We start from the raw sequence: 14,248 nt of genomic DNA on the forward strand, positions 1-14,248 counted from the left end.
ATTAGATCAATATAGCTCGCTGGATCCACCACTGTGAATGGGCTAAGACACATCACGCCAACAGAACTACCTTAGAAGACGGAGTAAACGTGGTGAACAAAACAAGTAACATTTTAAAAGGGCTTAAGCCTTAGAGATGTCAATCAGTCAATGTATGGATTCTGTGAGGATGGAGGGGAGGGGGGGGTTGTTTCCATCCAATCAAAGACTTGGTTCCAATCATAATACAGACGGCTGGCCCGCGTTTCGTTTCACATCACTTGATACGTGAAGTGTAACAGAATGTGAACTATTGCACAACCAGGCTGGTCCCAGCAGGCTATTTCAAACATGACACATGATATGTTCTGCCCTCAGGAGTACATCTGAGTGAAGTGAAGGGACGAGCTGCCCGTTGCATAAACAAGCACACACCGCTAAGCACAGGAAAACAAACTGCTCATAGGGAGTGGTATAAAGAGAGTGGAACAGGCAAAGGAGAGGTATTCGGTGAGTGTTGTGGCATTTTCAGGTAAGGGGGCATGGCCAGAGGGAGTAATGGTCTGGTGACAAGATGACATGACCTTTGACCTTCCGCTACAATAAACGCTGTCAGGGCAAGAACAACTTGTTTGTTTTTTTCCTAGAGGTTGGAACATCTCAGCTACTTAAAAACAGCCAGCCCCTGCACATTCTATTCGCTGCCAAAGTCTGTAGTCAAAATTAGCAGCTTGGGCCTATAAAAAAATAAAAGATTTTGAACAGATTTGGGTCAGAGATAATAAAAATCCTGGCAGAGATAATAAAAATCCTGGCAGAGAAAATAAAAATCCTGGCATGGAGATCTTTGTACATTTCTTTCTCTCTCCTTTTCTTTGTGTTTTCACTTTCTAAGAAGTTTTGTAGAAACTATGGATTCTACCGTTGAGAAACACTGTGTGGAACTTGTTGCCCTTGGGCGAAGTGGTCACACAGCTGTATTAGAAGGAAATACTCTGCATGTCTGGGGAGGCTACATGGTAAGCCTCAAACATGATTTGTAAATTCCCTTCCTGGAACTATATTGAAAGCATTCCTAATGGATGGTGTTGTTTTGAATTGATGTTTAGCATTCACATATACTGTTTAAAACATACATGCTGCTGATAGATGTATTTTCTCAGTAACAACATGCTTAGATTTGTTTTTGTTCTGTTCTGCAGTCAACCGCTGAGAGTGAAGTTTTCCTTCCCAGTGATGAAATCTGGTTGTATGACTTAGAAAGAGGTTTATGGTAAGAATATCAATGGAATTCTAACATGGTGTTTGTGCGTATGGGCTGTATATATCACATTGTAAAGAATATGAATGGAGAAGTTGTTTGGGTTTAACACTGTATCTGGATATTCCCTCTGTAGATGCTCTATAGTATTAGACCAGTAACATTTCAACTAAGTATCTACGAACCCTAACCCTTATCCTACCCCTAAACTTAACCCTTACCCTAACCCTTACCCTAACCCTTATCCTTCCCCTAAACTTAACCCTTACCCTAACCCTTACCCTAAACTTAACCCTTACCCTAAACTTAACCCTTATCCTAACCCTTATCCTAACCCTAAACTTAACCCTTACCCTAACCCTTACCCTAAACTTAACCATTACCTTAAACCTAATCCCTTACCCTAAACTTAACCCTTACCCTAACCCTTATCCTAACCCTAAACTCAACCCTTACCCTAACCCTTACCCTAAACTTAACCCTCACCCTAAAGTTAACCATTACCTTAAACCTAATCCCTTACCCTAAACCCTAAACTTAACCCTTACCCTAAACTTAACCCTTACTCTTATTCTTAACCTTTTTATTTATTTATTTCACCTTTATTTAACCAGGTAGGCTAGTTGAGAACAAGTTCTCAATTACAACTGCAACCTGGTCAAGATAAAAGCAAAGCAGTGCGACATAAATAACAACAACACAGAGTTACACATGGAACCTAACCCTAGCCGTGTCCTTAGCAAGCAGTTGCTTATCAACAGATACAACATATAGTGCTAGACTGGTCTATAGTGGCCTATAGTATTAGACTGGTCTATAGTGTCTATAGTTCTAGACTGGTCTATAGTGGTCTAAAGTATCAGACTGGTCTATAGTATTAGACTGGTCTATAGTGTCTATAGTATTAGACTGGTCTATAGTGTCTATAGTGCTAGACTGGTCTATAGTATTAGAGTGGTCTATAGTGTCTATAGTTCTAGACTGGTCTATAGTGGTCTATAGTATTAGACTGGTCTATAGTGTCTATAGTGCTAGACTGGTCTATAGTGTCTATAGTATTAGACTGGTCTATAGACTGGTCTATAGTGTCTATAGTATTAGACTGGTCTATAGTGGTCTATAGTAATAGACTGGTCTATAGTATTAGACTGGTCTATAGTGTCTATAGTATTAGACTGGTCTATAGTGTCTATAGTACTAGACTGGTCTATAGTGTCTATAGTATTAGACTGGTCTATAGTGGTCTATAGTACTAGACTGGTCTATAGTGTCTATAGTATTAGACTGGTCTATAGTGGTCTATAGTACTAGACTGGTCTATAGTGTCTATAGTTACTGGTCTATAGTACTAGACTGGTCTATAGTGTCTATAGTATTAGACTGGTCTATAGTGTCTATAGTATTAGACTGGTCTATAGTATTAGACTGGTCTATAGTGTCTATAGTATTAGACTGGTCTATAGTATTAGACTGGTCTATAGTATTAGACTGGTCTATAGTGTCTATAGTATTAGACTGGTCTATAGTATTAGACTGGTCTATAGTGGTCTATAGTATTAGACTGGTCTATAGTATTAGACTGGTCTATAGTGTCTATAGTATTAGACTGGTCTATAGTATTAGACTGGTCTATAGTGGTCTATAGTATTAGACTGGTCTATAGTATTAGACTGGTCTATAGTGGTCTATAGTATTAGACTGGTCTATAGTATTAGACTGGTCTATAGTGTCTATAGTGCTAGACTGGTCCATAGTATTAGACTGGTCTATAGTTCTAGACTGGTCTATAGTGTATATAGTATTAGACTGGTCTATAGTGTCTATAGTATTAGACCGGTCTATAGTGTCTATAGTATTAGACTGGTCTATGGTGTCTATAGTGCTAGACTGGTCTATAGTATTAGATTGGTCTATAGTGTCTATAGTATTAGATTGGTCTATAGTATTAGACTGGTCTATAGTGTATATAGTATTAGACTGGTTTATAGTGTATATAGTATTAGACTGGTCTATAGTATTAGACTGGTCTATAGTATTAGACTGGTCTATAGTGTATATAGTGCTAGACTGGTCCATAGTATTAGACTGGTCTATAGTTCTAGACTGGTCTATAGTGTATATAGTATTAGACTGGTCTATAGTGTCTATAGTATTAGACCGGTCTATAGTGTCTATAGTATTAGACTGGTCTATAGTGTCTATAGTATTAGACTGGTCTATAGTATTAGATTGGTCTATAGTGTCTATAGTATTAGACTGGTCTATAGTGTATATAGTATTAGACTGGTTTATAGTGTATATAGTATTAGACTGGTCTATAGTATTAGACTGGTCTATAGTATTAGACTGGTCTATAGTGTATATAGTGCTAGACTGGTCTATAGTATTAGACTGGTCTATAGTATTAGACTGGTCTATAGTGTATATAGTATTAGACTGTTCTATAGTGTCTATAGTGCTAGACTGGTACATAGTATTAGACTGGTCTATAGTATTAGAGTGGTCTATAGTATTAGACAGGTCTATAGTATTAGACTGGTCTATAGTCTTAGTATGGTCTATAGTGGTCTATAGTATTAGACTGGTCTATAGTATTAGACTGGTCTACAGTATTAGACAGGTCTATAGTATTAGACTGGTCTATAGTCTTAGTATGGTCTATAGTGGTCTATAGTGCTAGACTGGTCTATAGTATTAGACTGGTCTATAGTATTAGACTGTTCTATGGTTTATAGTATTATAGTATTTGACTGGTCTGTATTTGACTGGTCTATTTGACTGGTCTGTAGTGTCTATAGTGCTAGACTGGTCCATAGTATTAGAATGGTCTATAGTATTAGACTGGTCTATAGTGGTCCATAGTATTAGACTGGTCTATAGTATTAGACTGGTCTATAGTATTAGACTGGTCTATAGTATTAGACTGGTTTATAGTATTAGACTGGTTTATAGTATTAGACTGGTCTATAGTGGTCTATAGTATTAGACTAGTCTATAGTGTCTATACTAATAGACGGAACTATACTATTAGACTGGTCTATAGTGTCTATAGTATTAGACAGACCTATAGTATTAGACTGGTCTATAGCATTGGACTGGTCTACAGTATTAGACTGGTCTATAGTGGTCTAAAGTATTAGACAGGTATATAGTACTAGACTGGTCTATAGTATTAGACTGGTCTATAGTGGTCTATAGTATTATACTGGCCTATAGTATTAGACTGGTCTATAGTATTAGACTGGTCTATAGTGGTCTAAAGTGTTCTACAGTATTATACAGTTATATAGTACTATACTGGTCTATAGTGTCTATAGTATTAGACTGGTCTATAGTATTAGAATGGTCTATAGTCTATAGTATTAGAATGGTTTATAGTATTAGACTGGTCTATAGTGTCTATAGTATTAGACTGGTCTATAGTCTATAGTATTAGACTGGTTAATAGTATTAGACTGGTCTATAGTGTCTATAGTGTTAGACTGGTCTATAGTGGTCTATAGTATTAGACTGGTCTATAGTATTAGACTGTGTATAGTGTCTATCGTATTAGACTGGTCTATAGTGGTCTATAGTATTAGACTGGTTAATAGTATTAGAATGGTCTATAGTGTCTATAGTGTTAGACTGGTCTATAGTGGTCTATAGTGCTAGACTGGTCTATAGTACTAGACTGGTCTATAGTATTAGACTGGTCCATAGTGGTCTATAGTGCTAGACTGGTCTATAGTATTAGACTGGTCTATAGTGTCTATAGTATTAGACTGGTCTATAGTATTAGACTGGTCTATAGTGTCTATAGTATTAGACTGGTCTATAGTGGTCTATAGTATTAGACTGGTCTATAGTATTAGACTGGTCTTTAGTATTAGACTGGTCTATAGTATTAGACTGGTCTATAGTCTATAGTATTAGACTGGTCTATAGTATTAGACTGGTCTATAGTATTAGACTGGTCTATAGTGTCTATAGTATTAGACTGGTCTATAGTATTAGACTGGTCTATAGTGGTCTATAGTATTAGACTGGTCTATAGTACTAGACTGGTCTATAGTATTAGACTGGTCTATAGTGTCTATAGTATTAGACTGGTTTATAGTATTAGACTGGTCTATAGTGTCTATAGTATTAGACTTGTCTATAGTGTCTATAGTATTAGACTGGTCTATAGTGGTCTATAGTATTAGACTGGTCCATAGTGGTCTATAGTGCTAGACTGGTCTATAGTATTAGAATGGTTTATAGTATTAGACTGGTCTATAGTGTCTATAGTATTAGAATGGTCTATAGTGGTCTATAGTATTAGACTGGTCTATAGTGTCTATAGTATTAGACTGGTCTATAGTATTAGACTGGTCTATAGTATCAGACTGGTCTATAGTATTAGACTGGTCTTTAGTATTAGACTGGTCTATAGTATTAGACTGGTCTATAGTGTCTATAGTATTAGACTGGTCTATAGTATTAGACTGGTCTATAGTGGTCTATAGTATTAGACTGGTCTATAGTATTAGACTGGTCTATAGACTGTCTATAGTAGTTTAGACTGGTCTATAGTGGTCTATAGTATTAGACTGGTCTATAGTGTATATAGTGCTAGACTGGTCTATAGTATTAGACTGGTCTATAGTATTAGACTGGTCTATAGTGTATATAGTATTAGACTGTTCTATAGTGTCTATAGTGCTAGACTGGTACATAGTATTAGACTGGTCTATAGTATTAGAGTGGTCTATAGTATTAGACAGGTCTATAGTATTAGACTGGTCTATAGTCTTAGTATGGTCTATAGTGGTCTATAGTATTAGACTGGTCTATAGTATTAGACTGGTCTACAGTATTAGACAGGTCTATAGTATTAGACTGGTCTATAGTCTTAGTATGGTCTATAGTGGTCTATAGTGCTAGACTGGTCTATAGTATTAGACTGGTCTATAGTGTCTATAGTGCTAGACTGGTCCTATAGTATTAGACTGGTCTATAGTCTATAGTATTAGACTGGTCTATAGTATTAGTGTTCTATAGTATTAGACTGGTCTATAGTGGTCTATAGCTAGACTGGTTCTATAGTATTAGACTGGTCTATAGTGTCTATAGTGCTAGACTGGTATAGTATTAGACTGGTCTATAGTATTAGACTGGTCTATAGTATTAGACTGGTCTATAGTATTAGACTGGTCTATAGTGTCTATAGTATTAGACTGGTCTATAGTATATAGTACTGACTGGTCTATAGTGTCTATAGTATTAGACTGGTCTATAGTGGTCTATAGTAGTAGACAGTTATATAGTATTAGACTGGTCTATAGTGTCTATAGTATTAGACTGGTCTATGGTGTCTATTAGACTGGTCTATAGTGTCTATAGTATTAGACTGGTTATATGTCTATAGACTGGTCTATAGTGTCTATAGTATTAGGCTGGTCTGGTCTATAGTATTAGACTGGTCTATAGTGGTCTATAGTATTAGACTGGTCTATAGTATTAGACTGGTCTATAGTATTAGACTGGTCTATAGTGTCTATAGTATTAGACTGGTCTATAGTATTAGACTGGTCTATAGTGTCTATAGTATTAGACTGGTCTATAGTATTAGACTGGTCTATAGTATTAGACTGGTCTATAGTGTCTATAGTATTAGACTGGTCTATAGTGGTCTATAGTATTAGACTGGTCTATAGTATTAGACTGGTCTATAGTATTAGACTGGTCTATAGTGGTCTATAGTATTAGACTGGTCTATAGTGTCTATAGTATTAGGCTGGTCTATAGTATTAGACTGGTCTATAGTGGTCTATAGTATTAGACTGGTCTATAGTATTAGACTGGTCTATAGTATTAGACAGTCTATAGTATAGACTGGTACTAGTACTAGACTGGTCTTTAGTATTAGACTGGTCTATAGTATTAGACTGGTCTATAGTGTCTATAGTATTAGACTGGTCTATAGTATTAGACTGGTCCATAGTTGTCTATAGTGCTAGACTGGTCTATAGTATTAGACTGGTCTATAGTGTTTATAGTATTAGACTGGTCTATAGTGGTCTATAGTGCTAGACTGGTCTATAGTATTAGACTGGTCTATAGTGCTAGACTGGTCTATAGGATTAGACTGGTCTATAATATTAGACTGGTCTATAATATTAGACTGGTCTACAGTAGTCTATAGTGCTGCACTGGTCTTATCTTCAGTTTGACCCCAGAATGTGACGTCTACCCCCAAGCCAAAACATGCATTAAGACTTAGCTCTGTTGCTTGGAACTTCATGCTGTGTATGCTGTGTGTATTCATAGTTGGTTTATTCATTTTATCTTCTGAAGGGAAATGTCTCAAATGTCAGGAGAGATCCCGCCCCCCATGTCAGGCACCTGCAGCTGCTTTCTAATTGGCCACATGTACATATTCGGAGGATATGATGACACGGGACAGACCAATCAGGTGAGCTAGCTCAACAGAAACTGTAGTGCCCCTGATGTGCAAATATTTTTTCTGAACATCACCAAAAGCTTATTAATTGTTATTCAGGCTTCCGTTGTTAGGAGACGGTTCAGATGGGTGTCGAACTCTAGCTTCAGAGACACGTGTATTACATTCTGAAAAGATGTGTGCTTGTAGCTTTACCGTGTCAACCTCCTGGATGGGGACTACAGATGGACGAACGTGAAAGCTGAGAGTGGCTCTCCTCCTTCACCCAGAGATAAGCTGTGCTGCTGGGTTTTCAACAACAGGTCAGTGACATATAACATTAGAATGCAACATCAATGCCCATTGCAGTATTGCTACAAACAGGAAGACAGTCAGGGTTCAAATGACACATTTTTAAGGGAATATTGTGAGATTCTGGCAATTAGCAATTAGCCAATGCTAGCTAGCCTTAGTGCAGTGACTGGAAGTCTACAGGTACAGAACATCTTGTAATTTTTACCAATTAAGAATCTTCCATTGTGTAGGGTCACCTGCTTTGAGAATCTTCCATTCTGTAGGGTCACCTGCTTTGAGAATCTTCCATTCTGTAGGGTCACCTGCTTTGAGAATCTTCCATTCTGTAGGGTCACCTGCTTTGAGAATCTTCCATTCTGTAGGGTCACCTGCTTTGAGAATCTCATTCTGTAGGGTCACCTGCTTTGAGAATCTTCCATTCTGTAGGGTCACCTGCTTTGAGAATCTTCCATTCTGTAGGGTCACCTGCTTTGAGAATCTTCCATTCTGTAGGGTCACCTGCTTTGAGAATCTTCCATTCTGTAGGGTCACCTGCTTTGAGAATCTTCCATTCTGTAGGGTCACCTGCTTTGAGAATCTTCCATTCTGTAGGGTCACCTACTTTGAGAATCTTCCATTCTGTAGGGTCACCTGCTTTGAGAATCTTCCATTCTGTAGGGTCACCTGCTTTGAGAATCTTCCATTCTGTAAGGTCACCTGCTTTGAGAATCTTCCATTCTGTAGAGTCACCAACTATGAGAATCTTCCATTCTGTAGGGTCACCTACTTTGGTGGATATGGTCACAAGACACTTGATGACATCATGGATGACAAAAGCTTCATCGTGGACACGGCATCATTGGTACATTTTTGCTTTTTGTTTATGATGGCGTCCAGACGTATGAATTACAACCACCATTTTCAACGTGTTGTATTGTGTGTTTTGTAGGAGCAGAACGTTGGTTGGGGATGGAACAATGAAGTCCACGTTTTTGACACAACACTAGCCAGCTGGAGGGAACCACGGAGCTCTGTAAGACAGACACACACTGTATGATTACATCACAACATAACGTCACTCTGTGGAACTTAGTGAGCTTGAAATGTTGCTGATCCAACCAGTACCTGTTGGATAGTTCAATCCGTTCCTACATTGTCAAGCTGGTGGTCGTGTGTGTTGGTGACGTAGAGGACCCTGGTTCAAGTCCATTCAGAGGTGACGTAGAGACCCTGGTTCAAGTCCAGTCAGAGGAGAGGTAGAGGACCCTGGTTCAAGTCCAGTCAGAGGAGAAGTAGAGGCCCCTGGTTCAAGTCCAGTCAGAGGAGAGATAGAGGACCCTGGTTCAAGTCCAGTCAGAGGAGAGATAGAGGAACCTGGTTCAAGTCCAGTCAGAGGAGAGATAGAGGACCCTGGTTCAAGTCCAGTCAGAGGAGAGATAGAGGAACCTGGTTCAAGTCCAGTCAGAGGAGAGGTAGAGGACCCTGGTTCAAGTCCAGTCAGAGGAGAGATAGAGGACCCTGGTTCAAGTCCAGTCAGAGGAGAGATAGAGGACCCTGGTTCAAGTCCAGTCAGAGGAGAGGTAGAAGACTCTGGTTCAAGCCTAGTCAGAGGAGAGGTAGAGGACCCTGGTTCAAGTCCAGTCAGAGGAGAGATAGAGGAACCTGGTTCAAGTCCAGTCAGAGGAGAGATAGAGGAACCTGGTTCAAGTCCAGTCAGAGGAGAGGTAGAGGACCCTGGTTCAAGTCCAGTCAGAGGAGAGATAGAGGACCCTGGTTCAAGCCCTTTCAGAGGAGAGGTAGAGGAACCTGGTTCAAGCCCAGTCAGAGGAGAAGTAGAGGACCCTGGTTCAAGTCCAGTCAGAGGAGAGATAGAGGACCCTGGTTCAAGTCCAGTCAGAGGAGAGATAGAGGAACCTGGTTCAAGCCCAGTCAGAGGAGAGATAGAGGACCCTGGTTCAAGTCCAGTCAGAGGAGAGATAGAGGAACCTGGTTCAAGTCCAGTCAGAGGAGAGATAGAGGACCCTGGTTCAAGCCCTTTCAGAGGAGAGGTAGATCACCCTGGTTCAAGTCCAGTCAGAGGAGAGGTAGAGGACCCTGGTTCAAGTCCAGTCAGAGGAGAGATAGAGGAACCTGGTTCAAGTCCAGTCAGAGGAGAGATAGAGGACCCTGGTTCAAGTCCAGTCAGAGGAGAGATAGAGGAACCTGGTTCAAGTCCAGTCAGAGGAGAGATAGAGGACCCTGGTTCAAGCCCTTTCAGAGGAGAGGTAGAGGACCCTGGTTCAAGTCCAGTCAGAGGAGAGGTAGAGGACCCTGGTTCAAGTCCAGTCAGAGGAGACGTAGAGGACCCTGGTTCAAGCCCAGTCAGAGGAGAGGTAGAGGACCCTGGTTCAAGTCCAGTCAGAGGAGAGATAGAGGACCCTGGTTCAAGCCCAGTCAGAGGAGAGGTAGAGGACCCTGGTTCAAGTCCAGTCAGAGGAGAGATAGAGGAACCTGGTTCAAGTCCAGTCAGAGGAGAGATAGAGGACCCTGGTTCAAGCCCAGTCAGAGGAGAGATAGAGGACCCTGGTTCAAGTCCAGTCAGAGGAGAGATAGAGGAACCTGGTTCAAGCCCTTTCAGAGGAGAGGTAGAGGACCCTGGTTCAAGCCCAGTCAGAAGAGGTAGAGGACTTTGGTTCAAGCCAGTCAGAGGAGAAGTAGAGGACCCTGGTTCAAGCCCAGTCAGAGGAGAGGTAGAGGACCCTGGTTCAAGTCCAGTCAGAGGAGAGATAGAGGACCCTGGTTCAAGCCCTTTCAGAGGAGAGGTAGAGGACCCTGGTTCAAGTCCAGTCAGAGGAGAGATAGAGGAACCTGGTTCAAGCCCTTTCAGAGGAGAGATAGAGGACCCTGGTTCAAGCCCAGTCAGAGGAGAGGTAGAGGACCCTGGTTCAAGCCCAGTCAGAGGAGAGATAGAGGACCCTGGTTCAAGTCCAGTCAGAGGAGAGATAGAGGAACCTGGTTCAAGCCCTTTCAGAGAAGAGGTAGAGGACTTTGGTTCAAGCCCAGTCAGAGGAGAAGTAGAGGACCCTGGTTCAAGCCCAGTCAGAGGAGAGGTAGAGGACCCTGGTTCAAGCCCAGTCAGAGGAGAGGTAGAGGACCCTGGTTCAAGCCCAGTCAGAGGAGAGGTAGAAGACTCTGGTTCAAGCCCATTCAGAGGAAAGGTAGAGGACCCTGGTTCAAGCCTAGTCAGAGGAGAAGTAGAGGACCCTGGTTCAAGCCCAGTCAGAGTAGAGGTAGAGGACCCTGGTTCAAGCCTAGTCAGAGGAGAAGTAGAAGACTCTGGTTCAAGCCCAGTCACAGACAAGTTTAGGGAGGCAGCACTATATGCTAAGCTAGCTGTGATGCAATGATGCTGGTTATACATGATCTAATTAGTTATTTGCACACAAACAGCCAAGCAACAATTTGTCCTTCTGTACCTGTACTGTAAGTAGCTCTTTCTGACGACAGGGTCGTGCTCCTGCCCCCAGAGCTGCCCATGCAGGTGCCACACTTGGTCATAAAGGGTATGTCTATGGGGGCAGAGTACTGGTGAGTACTCTGTTGAGTTGAACTCCTCCTCACGCTTTGTATTGCATTGATGCAGAGACACAGAAAACCCTAAAACATTGCTAAGATTAATGGGATCACATTGCTTACTGTACAGTCAAGTTTAATACTGTTTTGGGATGTTCAGTGGTTTGCCCGTCCTTCTACCCTTCTCTTTAGGAAACCACACCAAGTGACATTCATTGTCTAGATCTAGAATCATGGACATGGTCTGAAATGTAGGTATTTATATTTCACTCTTTCAAATGATCATCTTTAAAACGTTCCCAGTGTTTATCATAATAACAGCTTTGGTGTGTTTAACTGTTCCTTCCAAATGTCTTCTCCAGAGTACCAATATCCACTTTGCCAGGAGGAAGGTCGTGGCACAGCCTCACTGCAGTATCTGATAACACTTTGTTTCTATTTGGTGGACTGAATGTAGACTGCAAACCAATGAGTAAGTCATTTACCCATTTAGACCCAGTAGGATGAAATCCTTACTCAGCTGTTACTCAACAATTTGACCCTCCTTGAAAACCTTCTGTTCCATGGAGTTCTTTCTTTCTTGTATCTGTTATGTTTCTGTAGGTGATAGATGGGTTTTAGACGTTGACACAAAGACATGGAGGGAGTTTGACCATCCAAACAACAACAAACCAAGGTAGTACAGTAGCTGACAGTTTAGCATCATGATAAATCTAGTTCCTAATCTGATTAAACTGGTATGACTGGTATGACTCCCTGATAAAAACTAAAGGTTCGATCAGAACGCATTCCATTTCCATCTCATCTGAAGTCTGTAAGTGCAGATCAAGGAGTGAAGAGAAATTAGCCTAAAATGTACAATGATTAAACAGAGTGCACATTCTCTGTACTTTGATTAAATCCCCCATTTCATTGACTTTCCTCCCCTGCAGGTTGTGGCACACAGCAAGCCAAGCAAAGGACTCTGACGTCGTTGTGTTTGGGGGCAGTTGTGACTACGTCCTCCTAGTAGGAACGTATGAGAATTTGACGGTATGACGATAGCCTTCAGCTAAATCATCACAGTGGCCCTGGTTAAATGTAGAATCACTGACACTACAACTAACTGTTTGTTTTCACATGTTTTCAGGGCCACAGCAATGATGCACTTGTTTTCCAGACCCAACCTTATCCTCTCTTTCGGTAAACTTTCTCATAATAATCACAGATTTGATTTACCTCACATGTAATGTCCATTTACATCGTCCCTTAAAAGTAGAAATCAGTTTTCGAAACAATAACAAACTGTTTTCCCCTGTTTTGGTACGAAACCACTCACATGTATAGACAGAGCTATGGATGGAAGGACTGACCATTATAGTTTTGGTATGGGGCTGGAGAGGGAGAAACCACTCACATGTATAGACAGAGCTATGGATGGAAGGACTGACCATTATAGATTTGGTATGGGGCTGGAGAGGGAGAAACCACTCACATGTATAGACAGAGCTATGGATGGAAGGACTGACCATTATAGATTTGGTATGGGGCTGGAGAGGGAGAAACCACTCACATGTATAGACAGAGCTATGGATGGAAGGACTGACCATCCATGATATAAAAATGATAGTTTTAACCATGTTCTGAGGCTATATGGTGTTTGTTTAAATTCACTTTGTTTACAAACATTGGAGATAAACAAGATTTTTTTTCTGGGTTCTGATGGGGTCCGACAGTTGACCTAAGCTCATGAGGCGTTGATAAGTTATAGTCTTCAAGAAGGAATGGGTACATATCATTAATTTATATGTCCAAAAATGGATGTAGCATCTGCCGATTTCCACTTTAAACATGTTGTTTTGTCTTACAGGATATGTGTGGACTGCATGGCAAAGAATGTGAATAACTGCAAGATGCTTCAAAACCAGCTTCCATCTCTGCCCCGGAAACTACAGGAAGCTGTACAGAGGAGAACGTCCAGACTTATATAATACATACAGTGCATTCAGAAAGTATTCAGACTCCTAGACTTTTCCCCCATTTTGTTATGTTAAAGCCTTGTTCTAAAATGGATTACATTGTTTTTTCCCCTCATCAATCTACACATAATAACCCCATAATGACAAAGCAAAAATAGGTTTAGACATTTTTGAAAATGTATAAAACATTTTTTTTGGTGAAATATCACATTTCCGAAAGTATTCAGACCCTTTACTCAGTACTATGTTAAAGTAATTTTGGCAACGATTACAGTCTCGAGTCTTAATTGGGTATGACGCTACAAGCTTGGCATACCTGTATTTGGGGAGCTTCTCCCATTCCTCTCTGCAGATCCTCTCAAGCTCTGTCAGGTTGGATGGGGAACGACTCTGCACAGCTCTTTTCAGGTCTCTCCAGAGATGTTCGATCGGGTTCAAGTCCGGGCTCTGGCTGGGCCACTCAAGGACATTCAGAGACTTGTCCCGAAGCCACTCCTGCGTTGTCTTGGCTGTGTGCTTAGGGTCGTTGTCCTGTTGGAAGGTGAACCTTCATCCCAGTCTGAGATCCTGAGTGCTCTGGAGCAGGCTTTCATCAAGGAAAGGGAAGGGCGATACCTAGTCAGTTGTACAACTGAATGCATTCAAATTAAATGTGTCTTCCGCATTTAAACCCCTCTGAATCAGAGAGGTGCGGTGGGCTACCTTAATCCACATCCACGTCATTGGCGCCCGGGAAACAGTGGGTTAACTGCCTTACTTAGAGACAGAACGACAGATTGTTACCCTCGGGATCTCTTT

At 40.9% G+C, this 14,248-nt stretch overlaps 1 protein-coding gene across 4 annotated transcripts; it reads left to right on the forward strand.

The window, feature by feature from the left end:
- The first annotated feature begins 378 nt into the window (after nucleotides 1-378).
- Nucleotides 379-13,558, forward strand: LOC112239053 (kelch domain-containing protein 1). Of its 4 annotated transcripts, none has more exons than XM_042319077.1 (14): nucleotides 379-489; nucleotides 875-998; nucleotides 1,182-1,252; nucleotides 7,562-7,679; nucleotides 7,857-7,969; nucleotides 8,718-8,802; nucleotides 8,890-8,973; nucleotides 11,427-11,507; nucleotides 11,685-11,743; nucleotides 11,855-11,964; nucleotides 12,096-12,168; nucleotides 12,425-12,524; nucleotides 12,622-12,674; nucleotides 13,342-13,558. In XM_042319077.1, the coding sequence occupies exons 2-14, from the start codon at nucleotides 891-893 to the stop codon at nucleotides 13,460-13,462; spliced, it is 1,176 nt and encodes a 391-aa protein (XP_042175011.1). In that variant the 5' UTR covers nucleotides 379-489; nucleotides 875-890; the 3' UTR covers nucleotides 13,463-13,558. The 4 variants fall into 4 exon arrangements, with proteins under 4 accessions (XP_042175011.1, XP_042175012.1, XP_042175013.1 ...); XM_042319078.1 differs by having other exon boundaries at nucleotides 878-998; XM_042319079.1 differs by lacking the exon at nucleotides 11,427-11,507.
- The last annotated feature ends 690 nt before the right edge of the window (nucleotides 13,559-14,248 follow it).

Source organism: Oncorhynchus tshawytscha, unplaced genomic scaffold (assembly GCF_018296145.1).
Source record: "Oncorhynchus tshawytscha isolate Ot180627B unplaced genomic scaffold, Otsh_v2.0 Un_scaffold_822_pilon_pilon, whole genome shotgun sequence".
NCBI lineage: Eukaryota > Metazoa > Chordata > Actinopteri > Salmoniformes > Salmonidae > Oncorhynchus > Oncorhynchus tshawytscha.

Coding starts and splice junctions, on each gene's coding strand:
- LOC112239053 (XM_042319077.1), top strand. CDS start 891: ATGGATTCTACCGTTGAGAAACACTGTGTGGAACTTGTTGCCCTTGGG. Junction 999..1,181: donor ATGTCTGGGGAGGCTACATG/GTAAGCCTCAAA, acceptor TCTGTTCTGCAG/TCAACCGCTGAGAGTGAAGT. Junction 11,744..11,854: donor TCATGGACATGGTCTGAAAT/GTAGGTATTTAT, acceptor TGTCTTCTCCAG/AGTACCAATATCCACTTTGC.